Source organism: Phyllobates terribilis, unplaced genomic scaffold (genome assembly GCF_046119375.1).
Source record: "Phyllobates terribilis strain yellow unplaced genomic scaffold, ASM4611937v1 Scaffold_261__1_contigs__length_2674298, whole genome shotgun sequence".
NCBI lineage: Eukaryota > Metazoa > Chordata > Amphibia > Anura > Dendrobatidae > Phyllobates > Phyllobates terribilis.
The window spans coordinates 2103751-2120507 of NW_027363021.1; the positions used below are offsets into that span (position 1 = coordinate 2103751).

Below are 16757 nucleotides of genomic sequence, written 5' to 3' on the forward strand. Positions count from 1 at the left end.
CTGCCCGTGTCTCCCTCTGATTGTCCTATCACTGTGCTCCTGCTCCAGCCTAACCTGATTTCATTAATCAATAGTGCAAGTAAAGATAAGACACTTTGTAATATACATTATCAGATAAACCTTCTTCTTTTGTCACTTAAAAGACATTTTTTGGTCTCCTGCACTAATCATTCACTCTCAATATCTGCTAAATCTGTGGGAGAAGGGAAGGGAACCTGTCACGTGAACAAACGCTATCAACCTGTAGATATGGGGTTACTCTGCAGGTTAATAGCATTCTGAAACTGCCCGGTGCCGGCATTTAGACTCCCTCTGCCAGGAGGAAATGAACTTTATTGTACCTGGTAGTGACTCGCCCAGGGGGATATGGGGGAAACTCGGTACCCAGGCCTTGACCTTCTGTGGGCTGTCACGGCAGTCGGCTCCGGGGCCCATACCCTGAGGTCACTCTTTAAAAGGGGTTTGTTACATGAAGGGATGAATAACAGTTTTGTCTCGTGACGCCACCTGTGGTTCCTCGTAATGGGTACCAGCGCGCTGCAGACCTCCAGGGGTGATGGGATGGCAGCTGAGATGTTTCTGCTCCCCGCAGGCGGAGTGGGCCCCAGGGCAGGCTTGATGGAAGGGACGCAGGTGAGAGGTGGCCCAGCTGGGTCAGGGGAGAATAACAGGCACGCACACAGGGGATTCGCTTCAGTACCTTTACTGCTGTAAACGGCAGGTATGGTCCAGGGTACTTGATAGGAAGGGTGCACTTCTGAAATCTCCCCAGTGAGCAGGTAGTAGGACTCCTGATCGGTTTCTTCCTCTCTCTCTCTCTGAAGCTCCTGACCAGCCTGGAACTAGACCTAGCATCTGTACTGTTTCACTCTCTCACCTGTCTGCTTGGTAGTAAGAACTTTTCTCTGGCTACCACTATCCCTGGACGCTGGGGCCTTCGTGGTTCCTATTTCTGTAGATGATTGTAGCTTCAGGTTGAAGAGGGGTCTGGAATCCTCCTGATATACAAGTTATTCCTACTGGGCATAGAGGACCCTATAGGCACGGACCCGGCGTCCGGCTTGTGTTCTGGGGTGAGCTTATGATGCTCCTCTGCCCCCTTAACTCCTCTCTTCTCTCCTTGCCTCCGGCCACGCTCTAGGCCCTCAGGCTTCAGCACGTGCTTAGGCCTTAGCTTACCCTCAGCACAGCAGCTCAACAGGTGCTGCCTCTTCACTGATCTCAAGTGCGAGCACACTCTCCCTACCTAACTCCACCCTCCAGTATATATATATCCCTAACAGGGCTCCTTCTGGTGGTATGAGGTGGAAGGGTGGAGGTGTCTGTGTGTAGTAAGGGCCTCTTGTGGAGAAGTCCGTCCATGCACCCTTTTGGGTCCTGTGGTACCTGTGGGTAGCAGGGTGCCACAGTAGTGTTTGGGTATCAGTCATGGGGGCGGCACTGGTTCAGTCACCGCTCTGTGTATAGAGAGTGACGGCTGTAACCGTGCCCCCAGCCCTGATTGACAGCCGGCCCTAATGCTGAGCTGCCATCAGTCACTACAGGGGTCGCAGTTACAGGCGCCACTTTCTATACACAGAGCAGTGCCACCCCGGTGACTGGAAGTCGAACGCTACCGGGAGGAACGCGACAGGTTCATTTCAACAAAAATGTCTGCGATGCCCCTATAAACCTATGGAAGGAGGAGCCGGAGGGATAAAAAGCAAAGCACAGAAAAGGTAAATGCTGAGGCTTATAATGTAGAGAAAAAATGCAGGAGACCCATCATATAATGTACACTCCCCATACATTCATGTACACTCAGGAGTGTATAATGAGTGGCAATTATTCCTTAGATAGTTCTCCTTATTCTAAAAAGTCATCTGAAAGTGCTGTTAAATCATAAGGGAATCTGCCACCCGGTTTTAGATGCCCCATCTGAGAGCAGCATGATATAAGGGGTGAGACCCTGATTACAGTGATATCTCACGCTTTTTGTTGCTTACTGCTATTTTGATAAAATCAGTGTTTTATCTGCTGCAGCTCTAGTAGTTCTCTGAATGCTGAGCTTTGTATAACCCCACCCACACCACTGATCGGCAGCTTTCCTCCAGTCAGTGGTGGGGATGGGGTTATACAGAGCACATGAATGCCCCGGACTACCTAGCAGAAGGCTTACTAGTCCTCTAGTGATAATCTCCTGCTGATAAAACTGTGATTTTATAAAAACTACAGCAAGCAGCCCAGTAAATGACACATCGCTGGAATCAGGGTCTCTGCCCATACATTATGCTACTGTCAGATTAGATAGCAAAAACCTGGTGACAGATTCACTTTAAGGGGGTTATCCTATTTCAGACAACCCCTATTCCAACACAGCATTTCTTTTTTTTAAGAAACAAACCGTGCTCCAAGCCACATATCCAAGCCCTTTCCACTTCCTGCCAACGTCAACTCAAAAACATCTCCCGGATCCGCACATTCCTCAACCACGAATCTGCAAAAACACTAGTGCACGCCCTCATCATCTCCCGCCTCGACTACTGCAACCTCCTGCTCTGTGGCCTCCCTTCCAACACTCTTGCACCCCTCCAATCTATCCTAAACTCGGCTACCTGACTAATCCACCTGCCCCCCCGCTGTTCCCCGGCCTCTCCTCTCTGTCAATCCCTGCACTGGCTCCCATGTACCCAGAGACTCCAGTTCAAAACCCTAACCATGGCATACAAAGCCATTCACAACCTGTCTCCCCCATATATCTGTGTTTCAATGTTTTTTATTGAAATTTTTTATAAACCTTCATACATCTCTGACCTAGTCTCCCAGTACTTACCTGCACGCAGCCTCCGATCCTCACAAGATCTCCTTCTCTACTCCCCTCTTATCTCCTCTGCCCACAATTGCATACAAGATTTCTCCTGTGCTTCCCCCCTACTCTGGAACTCTCTACCCCAACATGTCAGACTCTCGCCTACCGTGGAAACCATCAAAAGGAACCTGAAGACCCACATCTTCCGACAAGCCTACAACCTGCAGTAACCACCGCTCCACCACACCGCTGCATGACTAGCTCTACCCTCACCTGCTGTACCCTCACCTATCCCTGGTAGACTGTGAGCCCTCGCGGGGAGGCCCTCTCTCCTTCTGTAACAGTTTGCCGTTGCATTTTTGTTCAAGATTATTGTACTTGTTGTTTGTTATGTATATCCCCTTTTTCACATGTTAAGCTCCATGGAATAAATGGCGCTATAATAATAAATAGTAATAATAATAATGCTTTGGTGTAAGTCATTGTCTGCAGCGCTGACGTGACGGTGAAAGCACTGCAGTCAGTCAGTGAGCTCTGAAGGTCGGCCCGAGTTAACGGCACGAGCCGCTGAGCGTAGCTACAGGCTGCAGAGCTGTAGATGTGTTGTCAGCGCTGCAGACAATAACAGACAGCGGGAGCAGCAGGAGAAACTTTGCGCTGGACCTGGGGAGGATGAATAGAGAACAGACGGTTTTTGTAATTTCTTTAAACAAACTGCAGCCAGGAACAGCGGTTTTGTGAAACAAGAAAGTCCCTTTAAAGGTTGTTTCACAGAGTAAATAAGATCATTTTGGTATTAAATCATTAAAAAGCTACAAACATGCCACAGTTAATGTGACCATTATCTGGGCTTTGTTATAAATATTTCAGAATAAGCTGCAACATGCTGTACAGATCTGACTAATGTGTCCAGGGCCTGATGAGCACAGCCACCACGGCATGGACCCCGGCTAATCCCATCCATGTGAACACAGGCAGAAGGACTTTACTGGCCACTCCTTGGAGCTTACCCAATGCTGCTTTATCATGGCTCATTATCAAGGGGTCACAGATCAACCTTATAAAGCCCGCCACACACATTAGATGGCTCTTGGATGAAAGACGGCCTGCGCTTAACAGTTGTCTGGCAGCCATCTCTCCCATACACTCCTGTGTTCTCTATGAGAGTCACCACCAGACATGTCTACTGGCACCTTATCTCCAGAACATAATGATCAGCCAAATTAAATGATCAGTTATGCTGGATCATTAACTCCCCCAAAAAATTGTCCGGGACCCCATACATATTAGACTGTCAGACAGAGCCGTCAATACGTTATATATAGGATATATCCAACTCTTCCGCAGCCTCCGATGAGAACAGTGTAGTTACTTTCCTCCGGCTGCAGCCGCTCCTCTTTCAGCATCTGTTCCTGGAAGAGGTCCAGGGCTTCGGCCAGCTGCACACAAGAGGGACATGTCTTCAGAGGAGAGCAATAGAAGTGCTAGAAGCAGAGCAGGATATACAGTTAGGTCCATATATATTTGGACAGAGACAACATTTTTCTAATTTTGGTTCTAGACATTACCACAATGAATTTTAAACAAAACAATTCAGATGCAGTTGAAGTTCAGACTTTCAGCTTTCATTTGAGGGTATCCACCTTAAAATTGGATGAAGGGTTTAGGAGTTTCAGCTCCTTAACATGTGACACCCTGCTTTTAAAGGGACCAAAAGTTATTGGACAATTGACTCCAAGGCTATTTCATGGATCGGTGTGGACAATCCCTTCGATATGTCATTCTCAATTAAGCAGATAAAAGGCCTGGAGTTGATTTGAGGTGTGGTGCTTGCATTTGGAAGGTTTTGCTGTGAAGTAAACATGCGGTCAAAGGAGCTCTCCATGCAGGTGAAACAAGCCATCCTTAACCTGCAAAAACAGAAAAAACCCATCCGAGAAATTGCTACAATATTATGAGTGGCAAAATCTTGAGTTTGGTACATCCTGAGAAAGAAAGAAAGCACTGGTGAACTCATCAATGCAAAAAGACCTGGGCGCCCACGGAAGACAACAGTGGTGGATGATCGCAGAATAATCTCCATGGTGAAGAGAAACCCCTTCACAACAGCCAACCAAGTGAACACCACTCTCCAGGAGGTAGGTGTATCAATATCCAAATCTACCATAAAGAGAAGACTGCATGAAAGTAAATACAGTGGGTTCACTGCACAGTGCAAGCCACTCATAAGCATCAGGAATAAAAAGGCTAGACTGGACTTTGCTAAAAAACATCTAAAAAAGCCAGCACAGTTCTGGAAGAACATTCTTTGGACAGATGAAACCAAGATCAACCTCTACCAGAATGATGGAAAGAGAAAAGTATGGCGAAGGCGTGGTACAGCTCATGATCCAAAGCATACCACATCATCTGTAAAACACGGCGGAGGCAGTGTGATGGCTTGGGCATGCATGGCTGCCAGTGGCACTGGCTCACTAGTGTTTATTGATGATGTGACACAGGACAGAAGCAGCCGAATGAATTCTGATGTATTCAGAGCCATACTGTGTGCTCAGATCCAGCCAAATGCAGCCAAACTGATTGGTCGTCATTTCATACTACAGATGGACAATGACCCAAAACATAAAGCCAAAGCAACCCAGGAGTTTATTAAAGCAAAGAAGTGGAATATTCTTGAATGGCCAAGTCAGTCACCTGATCTCAACCCAATTGAGCATGCATTTCACTTGTTAAAGACTAAACTTCAGACAGAAAGGCCCACAAACAAACAGCAACTGAAAACCCCCGCAGTGAAGGCCTGGCAGAGCATCAAAAAGGAGGAAACTCAGAGTCTGGTGATGTCCATGAGTTCAAGACTTCAGGCAGTCATTGCCAACAAAGGGTTTTCAACCAAGTACTAGAAATGAACATTTTATTTTCAATTATTTAATCTGTCCAATTACTTTTGGTCCCTTTAAAAACAGGGTGTCACATGTTAAGGAGCTGAAACTCCTAAACCCTTCATCCAATTTTAATGTGGATACCCTCAAATGAAAGCTGAAAGTCTGAACTTCAACTGCATCTGAATTGTTTTGTTTAAAATTCATTGTGGTAATGTCTAGAACCAAAATTAGAAAAATGTTGTCTCTCTCCAAATATATATGGACCTAACTGTACAAGCAATCAGGACCCAGCACTTCACACTTATGTCCTTACTCACCTCCTCCCTCTTTACTCTACTAAATAAACAGATGAGACCCCAAGACAACTCTGACACATACAGACAGGTGTATGATTTTTTAGGTGCATTTTCTAATGGTAAAATTTATAGAAAAAGCAAAGAAAGAAAAAAAATAAGTAAATCACGAAACTTAGAACATGCTGTGATTAGCAACAAAAGAAAAAACGTAAAAATGCACAGATGCAACAAAAGTAGCAAAAAGACAAAATAATGCAAAATAATGCAAACATAAAAAAAGAAATAAATAATCCAAACAAAAAAAAACAGTAGCAATTTCTTAAAAACACATGTGAATATTTTTCTTTATTGCTCTTGGACATGACTTCCATAATCGTAGCAGAGCCGGGCTGTGTTGTGAAGACTGCAATAGTTTTACTGTGATTACAGACATTGCTTGAAAAAAGGAGAACAACATGGCACAAGGGCGACTTATGCAAATGCTATAACAGTCATGGCTATGATCCTAAAAAATAATGCTTCTCATCAATGGCTATCTCCTCCGTCCGGACACTTACCAGGCTTCACTGTGTTTCTTAGGTGCTAGTGGTGACTCTACCATCGTACCGTTAAGGTTACGATCAGCAAATACAATCATTTAGGACAATGTAATTGCATAATATTTGACATAATAGGAAATTATATGAGGATATATTATAGAAGGACATATATTGTCTGGTATGTGTAACGGGTCTGGGAGGCGGAACCTCTGAGCTACTATACAAGGGGGCGGTCCTTGTAAGGGAGCGGGTGGCGACCAGGGAAGACGGGCAGGAAGTCTCAGCAGGTGACCGGGACAGTCTCTGAGTGAACGGGCTGGAGGTCACGGCAAGTGACCGAGGCAGTCTCTGGATGAACGGGCTGGTGGTCACGGCAAGTGACCGGGGCAGTCTCTGAATGAACGGGCAGATGGTCACGGCAAGTGACCGGGGCAGTCTCTAGGTAAAGGGTTGGTACGACCTGTGGCGGCTGATGATAGACGTGAGCTCCCAGGTGAGCAGGCAAGAGTCTCTGGATGAACGGGTGGTCACAGCATGTGACGGCGGAGCCTCCGGGAAGACCAACAGACAGGCGGCAGATGAGCGCTCCCAGGTGAGCGGGCAGAAGTCTCTGGACAGGCGGGTGGTCACAGCACAAGACGGCAGAGCCTCCGGGTAGGCTAGCAGACAGGTAGCAGATGAGCGCTCCCAGGTGAGCGGGCAGGAGTCACTGGACAGGCAGGTGGTCACAGCACGTGACGGCGGAGCCTCCAGGTAGGCTAGCAGGCAGGTAGCAGATGTGCGCTCCCAGGTGAGCGGGCAAGCTGGTCCATAGACAGACTGACAGGAGTTGGAAGGCAGACCGTCGGACCTCAGGCAAGAAGGCAGGTGGCTGATGTGCGCTCCCAGGTGAGCGGGCAGGCTGGTCCTTAGACAGACTGACAGGAGTAGTAAGGCAGACCGTCGGACCTCAGATAGCAGGCAGGTAGCAGATAATCAGGCAGGAATAAGTCAGCAGGCTGGCAGGAATCAGGCAGGTATCTGGCAGGTAACTGACAACGGGACCTGAGGGCTGAAGCAGAGTAGTGAACAGTGCAACAACATTGCTCGGGCACCTCCATTTTGGAGGAGGTGCCTTATATATGGTAAAGTCCTCCGGCCATTGGCCGGGGACTCCTTAGGACGGCGCGCGCGGCCCCTTTAAGAGGGAGGGAGAGCGCGCGCGCCCTAAGCACAGTGGCCGGGAAGGAGCGCGCGCTGCCAGCAGAGCGGGAGGAGGACGCCGGGCACGGAGCAGAGAGGTGAGGGGAACAGCGTCCCTGCCTAGCAGAGGGCAGGGACGCCGGCGCTACAGTACCCCCCCCTTTAGGCCCCCCCTTCTTTAGGCCAGACAGAAATTTAGCAAGGATAAGAGGGGCATGGATGTTCTCCCGGGGCTCCCACGTTCTCTCCTCAGGACCAAACCCCTTCCAATCTACTAGAAAAAAGGTCTTTCCTCTTACCCTTTTGGTGGCAAGAATGTTCTCTACCTCAAACTCGTCCTCAGCAGAAACCGGAGCAGGAGGCGTACCTGTAGACTTGGAAAAAGAGTTAAGAACCACAGGTTTGAGGAGAGATACATGGAAGGAGTTAGGGATCCGTAAGTTGGCCGGGAGTTTCAATTTATAGGCCACCGGGTTGATCTGACTGATGACCTCCAGAGGGCCGATGAACCGAGGCCCTAACTTGTAAGAAGGTATCTTGAGTCGGACATATTTAGATGAGAGCCAGACTTTATCTCCAGGACGAAATTGTGGAGGATCCAGGCGTTTTTGGTCAGCGTGTCTTTTCATCCGTTCGGACGACTGAAGGAGTGCGGATCGGGTACTCTCCCAAATGGAGAAAAATTTGCTAACGAGAGATTCCGCAGCCGGGTTGTCCACAGAGGTGGAGACAGGAAAAGGAATCCGAGGATGCTGACCGAAGACTACAAAAAACGGGGATTTGGAGGAGGATTCGCTCTGGTGATTATTATAAGAGAACTCGGCCCATGGTAGGAGATCCACCCAGTCTGAATGATGGGCATTAACGAAGTGCCGGAGGTAACTGGTCAGGTTCTGATTGATCCGCTCCACTTGACCATTGGACTGTGGGTGGTAAGCGGAAGAGAAGTCCAGGGTGACGTCTAGCAGTTTACAAGTGGCTCTCCAGAAACGTGAGGTGAACTGTACCCCACGATCCGACACGATGTGGAGGGGCAGGCCATGAAGACGGAAGATGTGGCGGATAAAGTCTTTAGCCAGCTCGGGTGCAGACGGGAGGCCTGGCAGGGGAATAAAGTGAGCCATCTTGGAAAAGCGGTCAGCGACCACCCAAATGACCGTACAACCGGCAGAGACGGGGAGATCAGTTATGAAGTCCATAGCAATATGCTGCCAGGGGGCAGCAGGCACAGGAAGCGGAAGGAGGCGACCGGCTGGCAGGTGTCTCGGGACTTTGTTGCGGGCGCAGGACACACAGGTAGAAACAAAGTCTATTACGTCCTTGTGCAGGGTAGGCCACCAGTAGTGCCGGGCAATAAGCTGGAGGGTCTTTTTCTGACCGGCGTGGCCAGCTAGTTTAGACGAATGGCCCCAGTGTAGGATCTTCTCCCGATCAGGTACTGAAACAAACGTCTTACCGGGAGGGAGACGATTTAGACTCACGGGAGCCACCTGCATTACTCTGGCGGGATCGATGATATGTTTAGGTTCTTCCTCGAGATCGGACACCAGAAAGGATCGGGACAAGGCGTCTGCTTTGACGTTTTTGTCAGCCGGGCGAAAATGAAGAACAAAATCAAAGCGAGCAAAAAACAAGGACCACCGGGCTTGGCGCGGGTTAAGTCTCTGGGCATGCTGGAGGTAAGCCAAGTTCTTGTGGTCGGTGTAAATTATTACCGGGTGAAGAGCCCCCTCGAGCAGGTAACGCCACTCCTCCAATGCCAGTTTGATGGCCAATAACTCTCGGTCTCCTATGGAATAATTGCGCTCTGAGGAGTAGAAGAGTTTAGAGAAGAAGCCACAAGTTACCATTCTCCCGGAAGATGATTTTTGAGTAAGTACCGCTCCGGCTCCAGAGGAGGAGGCGTCAACTTCCAGGAAGAACTGCTTGTTGCCATCTGGGCGATGCAGCACCGGGGCGGAAGAGAAGGCCTGTTTTAGGGAAAGAAAGGCCTCCTCAGCTTCGGGTGGCCACTCTTTGGGATTAGTACCTTTACGGGTGAGCGCGGAAATTGGGGCAGTCCGGGAAGAGAAGTGTGGTATGAAGAGGCGGTAGTAGTTGGCGAAGCCCAGGAATCGCTGAATGGCCTTCAACCCCTCCGGTCGAGGCCATTTCTCGATGGCAGACAGTTTCTCTGGATCCATTTGTAGGCCGGTCTGAGAAATAATGTAGCCTAAAAATGGAAGCGAGGTCTGCTCAAAGAGGCACTTCTCGTATTTAGCGAAGAGGTGATTCTGCCTGAGCCTGAGCAGGACCTGACGAACGTCCCTCCGGTGAGTCTGGAGATCCGGAGAGAAGACCAAGATGTCGTCCAGGTACACCACTACGCAGGAGTAGAGAAGGTCCCGGAAGATGTCATTGACCAACTCTTGAAAGACGGCAGGAGCGTTACAGAGGCCAAAGGGCATTACCAGATATTCATAGTGGCCGTCCCGGGTGTTGAATGCCGTCTTCCATTCATCCCCCTGACGGATACGAACCAGGTTGTACGCCCCACGGAGGTCCAGTTTGGTGAAGATTCTAGCCCCCCTCAGACGATCAAATAACTCCGGAATGAGCGGAAGGGGGTACTTATTCTTCACCGTGATCTGGTTAAGACCTCTATAGTCTATACAGGGACGGAGAGAGCCGTCCTTCTTTTTGACGAAAAAGAAGCCTGCTCCCGCCGGGGAGGTAGATTTCCGGATGAATCCTCTGGCCAGATTCTCCTCAATATATTCGGACATCGACCGGGTCTCAGCAGCGGATAAAGGATAAATACGCCCACGGGGAGGAGTAGTACCAGGTAACAGGTCGATAGGGCAGTCGTATGGTCTATGAGGGGGTAGTGTCTCTGCCTCCTTTTTATTAAAGACATCAGCATAAGACCAATAAGGAATCGGAAGTCCAGGTAGATTAGCTGGGGTAGGAGAAGGACGGACGGGATGGACGGGAACCAGACAGGTCTTATGGCAGTCCTGTCCCCAGCGAAGGACTTCTCCGGTCTGCCAGTCAAGCACGGGTGCATGTCTCTGGAGCCAAGGTAGGCCTAGCAAGAGGGCGTGAGAGAGTCCAGGCAGAACATGAAAGGAGATACTCTCAGAATGCAGCATTCCCACCTGCAGAGTAATGGATTCGGTGATGAGTTGGATGGGGCATGGTAAGAGACCCCCATCCACGGCAGCAACAGACAAGGGTACAGCCAGAGGTTTGGTGGGGATGCGGTATTTCTCTACCAGGGACTGTGAAATAAGATTCCCGGCTGCTCCAGAGTCAAGTTGGGCTAGTTCGAAATAACGGTTCTCCCCGCAGACGATTGAGACTGACAACAGCAGAGATGGAGAGGATTTATTCTTGTCTAGGTCGACCTCTCTGAGCGAACCTAGACACAGGCGTTTCCCGACCTCTCCGGGCAGGCACGGATCCGGTGCTCCTTACTGCCACAGTAGAAGCAGCTCCCCTCGGCACGGCGTAAGTCCTGACGGGTTTTGAGCATCTTGGTCTGGTCGACCTGCATAGGCTCAGGAGAGTGTACCTGGGTAGAGATGGAGGGAGTGACGGGTTTCTGAAAAGTAGGAGCTAGACGTGGTAACCTCCTCACGGGTGACCTCTTTGGCACGCTCCTGGAACCGTAGGTCAATCCGGGTGGCAAGAGTTATTAGGTCATCGAGAGTGGTAGGAATGTCCCGACCGGCAAGTTCATCTTTAATACGGCCGGACAGACCCTCCCAGAAGACGGATACCAGAGCGTCGTTATCCCAGGCCAGCTCCGAGGCAAGGGTACGGAACCGTATTGCATATTGGCCCACGGTGAGACCTCCCTGACGGAGGCGTAGCAGTGATGATGCGGATGAGGTCCTCCGTCCGGGTTCGTCGAAGACTTTCCGGAAAGCCGTGAGAAAAGCAGGCAAGTTGGACACCAGGGGGTCTCCTCTCTCCCATAGAGGATTTAGCCAGGCCAGGGCCTCCCCGGTGAGATGGGACATGATGAATGCAATTTTGGCCCGGTCGGAGTTAAACTGGTGAGACAATAGTTCAAAGTGCAGGGTGCACTGATTTATGAAGCCCCGAGCCTGGGCGGAGTCGCCTCCGAAGCGAGGAGGTGCAGAAAGCCGGGGTCCAGGGTAAGATACCATGGTATTAGTGGGCAGCGGAGCTGCCGGATTGCGAGACATGGCACAGGCGGAGGTTGCTGGTGGAGCAGTCAGAGTGTCCAGGCGAGTATTGACATTCCGCAGGTGACCCAGGATGGACTCCTGTTGGGACCTTTGACGGGACAGTTCATGACACAGGTCCGAGAGCGAGGGAGCTTGGGTGCCACCGGGTTCCATGGCCCGAGCAAACTGTAACGGGTCTGGGAGGCGGAACCTCTGAGCTACTATACAAGGGGGCGGTCCTTGTAAGGGAGCGGGTGGCGACCAGGGAAGACGGGCAGGAAGTCTCAGCAGGTGACCGGGACAGTCTCTGAGTGAACGGGCTGGAGGTCACGGCAAGTGACCGAGGCAGTCTCTGGATGAACGGGCTGGTGGTCACGGCAAGTGACCGGGGCAGTCTCTGAATGAACGGGCAGATGGTCACGGCAAGTGACCGGGGCAGTCTCTAGGTAAAGGGTTGGTACGACCTGTGGCGGCTGATGATAGACGTGAGCTCCCAGGTGAGCAGGCAAGAGTCTCTGGATGAACGGGTGGTCACAGCATGTGACGGCGGAGCCTCCGGGAAGACCAACAGACAGGCGGCAGATGAGCGCTCCCAGGTGAGCGGGCAGAAGTCTCTGGACAGGCGGGTGGTCACAGCACGTGACGGCAGAGCCTCCGGGTAGGCTAGCAGACAGGTAGCAGATGAGCGCTCCCAGGTGAGCGGGCAGGAGTCACTGGACAGGCAGGTGGTCACAGCACGTGACGGCGGAGCCTCCAGGTAGGCTAGCAGGCAGGTAGCAGATGTGCGCTCAGAGGTGAGCGGGCAAGCTGGTCCATAGACAGACTGACAGGAGTTGGAAGGCAGACCGTCGGACCTCAGGCAAGCAGGCAGGTGGCTGATGTGCGCTCCCAGGTGAGCGGGCAGGCTGGTCCTTAGACAGACTGACAGGAGTAGTAAGGCAGACCGTCGGACCTCAGACTAGCAGGCAGGTAGCAGATAATCAGGCAGGAATAAGTCAGCAGGCTGGCAGGAATCAGGCAGGTAACTGACAACGGGACCTGAGGGCTGAAGCAGAGTAGTGAACAGTGCAACAACATTGCTCGGGCACCTCCATTTTGGAGGAGGTGCCTTATATATGGTGAAGTCCTCCGGCCATTGGCCGGGGACTCCTTAGGACGGCGCGCGCGGCCCCTTTAAGAGGGAGGGAGAGCGCGCGCGCCCTAAGCACAGTGGCCGGGAAGGAGCGCGCGCTGCCAGCAGAGCGGGAGGAGGACGCCGGGCACGGAGCAGAGAGGTGAGGGGAACAGCGTCCCTGCCTAGCAGAGGGCAGGGACGCCGGCGCTACAGTATGCCTCATTGTAAACTAGCATTGTGATGTACGATCCCTCCCCTGCGGATCCCCAGTAGAATAACAATATAGACATTCTTACCTTGCCCTCCTTTATATTGGCCTTACACTGGAGGAAGTACCAGTACGGAGTGTTTCTTCTTCCCCTGTACCTATTATGAGTGGGTTGTGTGCCCCCAGTAATGTCCTCACCCTCTTCATATCTCAAGTCCTGGACCTCTGGAGACGATTTCTTAAACACAGTTCTTGAGGAGTATGTCTTGGACAATGTCCCAAAGTTGTCCTCCTCTGATACCGGTGAATTATGACCACGACCGGCATGGTGGGAGATAGTCCTGAATCGCAGTACTCTCTGCTGGGATCACAGCCGATGCGTTGCTGGAGTCCGGTAAGGAGTCAGACAAATCTGTCTGCACATGGGTTGTACTGTTGTTAACCATCCTGATGCCAGGGAGTAAGATGGCAACTTAGCGAGGATCTGCAGCATGCCCATGGTAGATGGCGAGCAATGGTCTTCAGGCAGCTGAAACAATTCACAAAAATAAAAATACATCAGCTCTAAAGAGCACGGCTGCTCCGTGGTCAGTAATGTCGCCTTACTGCACTGAAGTGGTGCAGACATACACAGTATATAGTGGGTGTACATATCCAGGCACAACCTAGAAGGAGGTAGATACATACAATCTACATACTGTATATATATAATTATATACACAGTGGGGGAAATAATTATTTGATCCCCTGCTGTCTTTCTTAGTTTGCCCACTGACAAAGACAGGAACAGTCTATAATTTTAATGGTAGGTTAATTTTAACATTGATAGAATATCCCAAAAAAAATCAAGAAAATCACATTGTATAAATTAGATACATTTTTTTGCATTTTGCAGTGAGAAATAAGTATTTGATCCCTCTGGAAAACAACACTTAATATTTGGTGGTAAAACACATGTTGGCAGCACAGCAGTCAGACGTTGTTTGTAGCTGATGATGAGGGTTGTGCACATGTCGGGAGGAATTTTGGTCCACTCCTCTTTGCAGATCATCTCTAAATCATTAAGATTTTGAGGCTGTTGCTTGGCAAATCGGAGATTTAACCCCCTCCATAAGTTTTCTATGGGATTAAGGTCTGGAGACTGGCTAGGCCACTCCATGACCTTACTGTAGTTCTTTTTGATCCACTCCTTTGTTGCCTTGGCTGTATGTTTTGGGTATTGCCTTGCTGGGAAGACCTAGCCACGACCCATCTTCAATGCTTTTACCGAGGGAAGGAGGTTGTTGGCCAAAATCTCGCGATACATGACGCCATCCATCTTCCCTTCAATACGGTGCAGTCGTCATGTCCCCTTTGCAGAAAAGCACCCCCAAGGTATGTTTCCCCCACCATGCTTCACGGTTGGAATGAAGTTCTTAGGGTTGTACTTCCTTCTTCCTCCAAACACGGCCAATTGAGTTAATGCTAATGAGCTCAATTTTTGTCTCATCTGACCACAGCACCTTCTCCCAATAACTCACAGAATCATCCAGGTATTCATTGCCAAACTTCAGATGGGCCTGCACATGTGCCTTCTTGAGCAGGGGGACCTTGAGGGCACTGCAGGATTTTTAACCTTTAAAGCGTAATGTGTTACCAATGGTTTGCTTGGTGACTGTGGTCCCAGCTGCCTGGAGATCATTAGCAAGTTCCCCCCGTGTAGTTTTAGACTGATCTCTCACCTTCCTCATGATCAAGGATACCCCACGAGGTGAGATTTTGCATGGTGCCCCAGATCAATGTCTATTGACAGTCATTTTGTATTTCTTTCATTTTCTTACAATTGCACCAACAGTTGTCTCCTTCTCACCCAGAGTCTTACTTATGGTTTTGTAGCCCATTCCAGCTTTGTGCAGGTCTATGATCTTGTCCCCGACATCCTTAGAAAGCTCTTTGGTCTTGCCCATGTGGTAGAGGTTAGAGTCTGACTGATTAATGGAGTCTGTGGACAAGAGTCTTTTATACAGGTGACTATGTAAGACAGCTGTCTTTACTGCAGGTAATGAGTTGATTAGGAGCGTCTAACTGGTCTGTAGCAGCCAGAACTCATAATGGTTTGTAGGGGATGAAATACTTATTTCTCACTGCAAAATGCAAAAAAAAATTATCTAATTTATACAATGTGATTTTCTTGATTTTTTATTTTTTTTTGGGGGGGGGGGGATATTCTATCTCTCAATGTTAAAATTACCCTTAAAATTATAGACTGTTCATGTCTTTGTCAGTGGGCAAACTTAGAAAAACAGCAGGGGATCAAACATTTATTTCCCCCACTGTGTGTGTGTATATATATATATCTGTAGCTTTGTCGCCATAAAAAGATGGGGGCTCGGACACATTTCTTGCACTTGGGCCCCAAGCTGTTAATGTCCACCCCTACTTTTTTCAACCTATGTAACTATGTAGAATGCACATTAGGAAAATGCTTGAAATGCAATTCCCAATAATATTATTTTACAAGTAATTTCCTCTTTTTTTTTTTTTCTTTGTAAAGTGCTAGTAATAAACCCAATCTCTGGATCTAGAAAGTGCAAAACACTCATGACAAACTTGCACGTTTAATTTGTAATCTGTATTTCTTATGGTGCCTAAGGGAAGCAATAATGATAAGGCCCCTGCTTGGTAACAAGTGCAGTTATCTGCCTCTATAACAATAGCAAATTACCAATGATGAAAGGGTTAATACTTGTGCCCTGCATCAGTAATAGACCCTGTAGTCACCATGACAACTGTTATGAGGTCATAAACCAGTGTCATAAAGAAGATTCCATAAAAGAATTCCGCGCTGCCACGATCAGCGCCATTACTGATGCGCCTGAGGACCTTGAGCTTGACCACCCACGTAATGTGCCAAACTTGGTGTAATTTGGAGGTTCTAGCAGGGAAAGGGGTTGTCTGCTTTAGACACCCCTAGGGCATGGGAAGGTAACAAAGGGGGGTCCCTAGACCAGGATCCCCTTCTGTTACCCTCTATATAGAGCAGCTCTCCTTTGGGAGTTCATGGACTGATCTATGACTTTAATGGGTGATAAATTGGGAGGGATTATTTATCCTATTAGGGATTAGGCATAACGAACTGTAACCAAATGTCCAATTTTTTGAGAGGCGGACCTAGATCTGTAAGGGAGAAATTATACATCCACCTGGCCAATCAGATCAACCAAATTCGCTCCATCAATCAATGTGGTGACAGATATTGCAGCCAGATCTCTCCCACATCAGCTTTATCACATTTATAGTCTGTATTTGTTATGTCATTCTTTGTAAATCTGGTAAAATGTACAAATTGTACAATTCTGCAGTTACATCTGTTATATATTGGCACAAACTCTCTAAGCCCAATGGAAGGGCAGCCCTCCATCCATGGTTCCATAGAGGTTTCCTCCACAGGGGGTTTTCCTCTCCTGAGTGCTGGAGGGTGACTCTTCGTGAGTCGGGGGTTGTGCTATTTTCGGTGTCATGTAAATTTAAATAAAATTTTGATCATTTGACACCTAATTGCAATGCTTCGTGTATTTATTTTGTGTGCTTCTG

The 16757-nt window shown here is 49.1% G+C and overlaps 1 protein-coding gene across 1 annotated transcript in view; it reads right to left on the reverse strand.

Moving 5' to 3' along the window:
- LOC141219309 (pentatricopeptide repeat-containing protein 1, mitochondrial-like) overlaps window positions 1–14436 on the reverse strand; it is a 644632-nt gene extending 630196 nt beyond the window's left edge. The window contains exons 1-3 of the mRNA XM_073666078.1: window positions 14433–14436; window positions 13273–13478; window positions 4103–4227 (exon numbers count right to left, since the gene is read on the reverse strand). Coding sequence (XP_073522179.1) covers window positions 4103–4227; window positions 13273–13478; window positions 14433–14436 — 335 coding nt within the window. The remainder of the gene's footprint in view (window positions 1–4102; window positions 4228–13272; window positions 13479–14432) is intronic.
- Between the last annotated feature and the right edge of the window lie 2321 nt (window positions 14437–16757).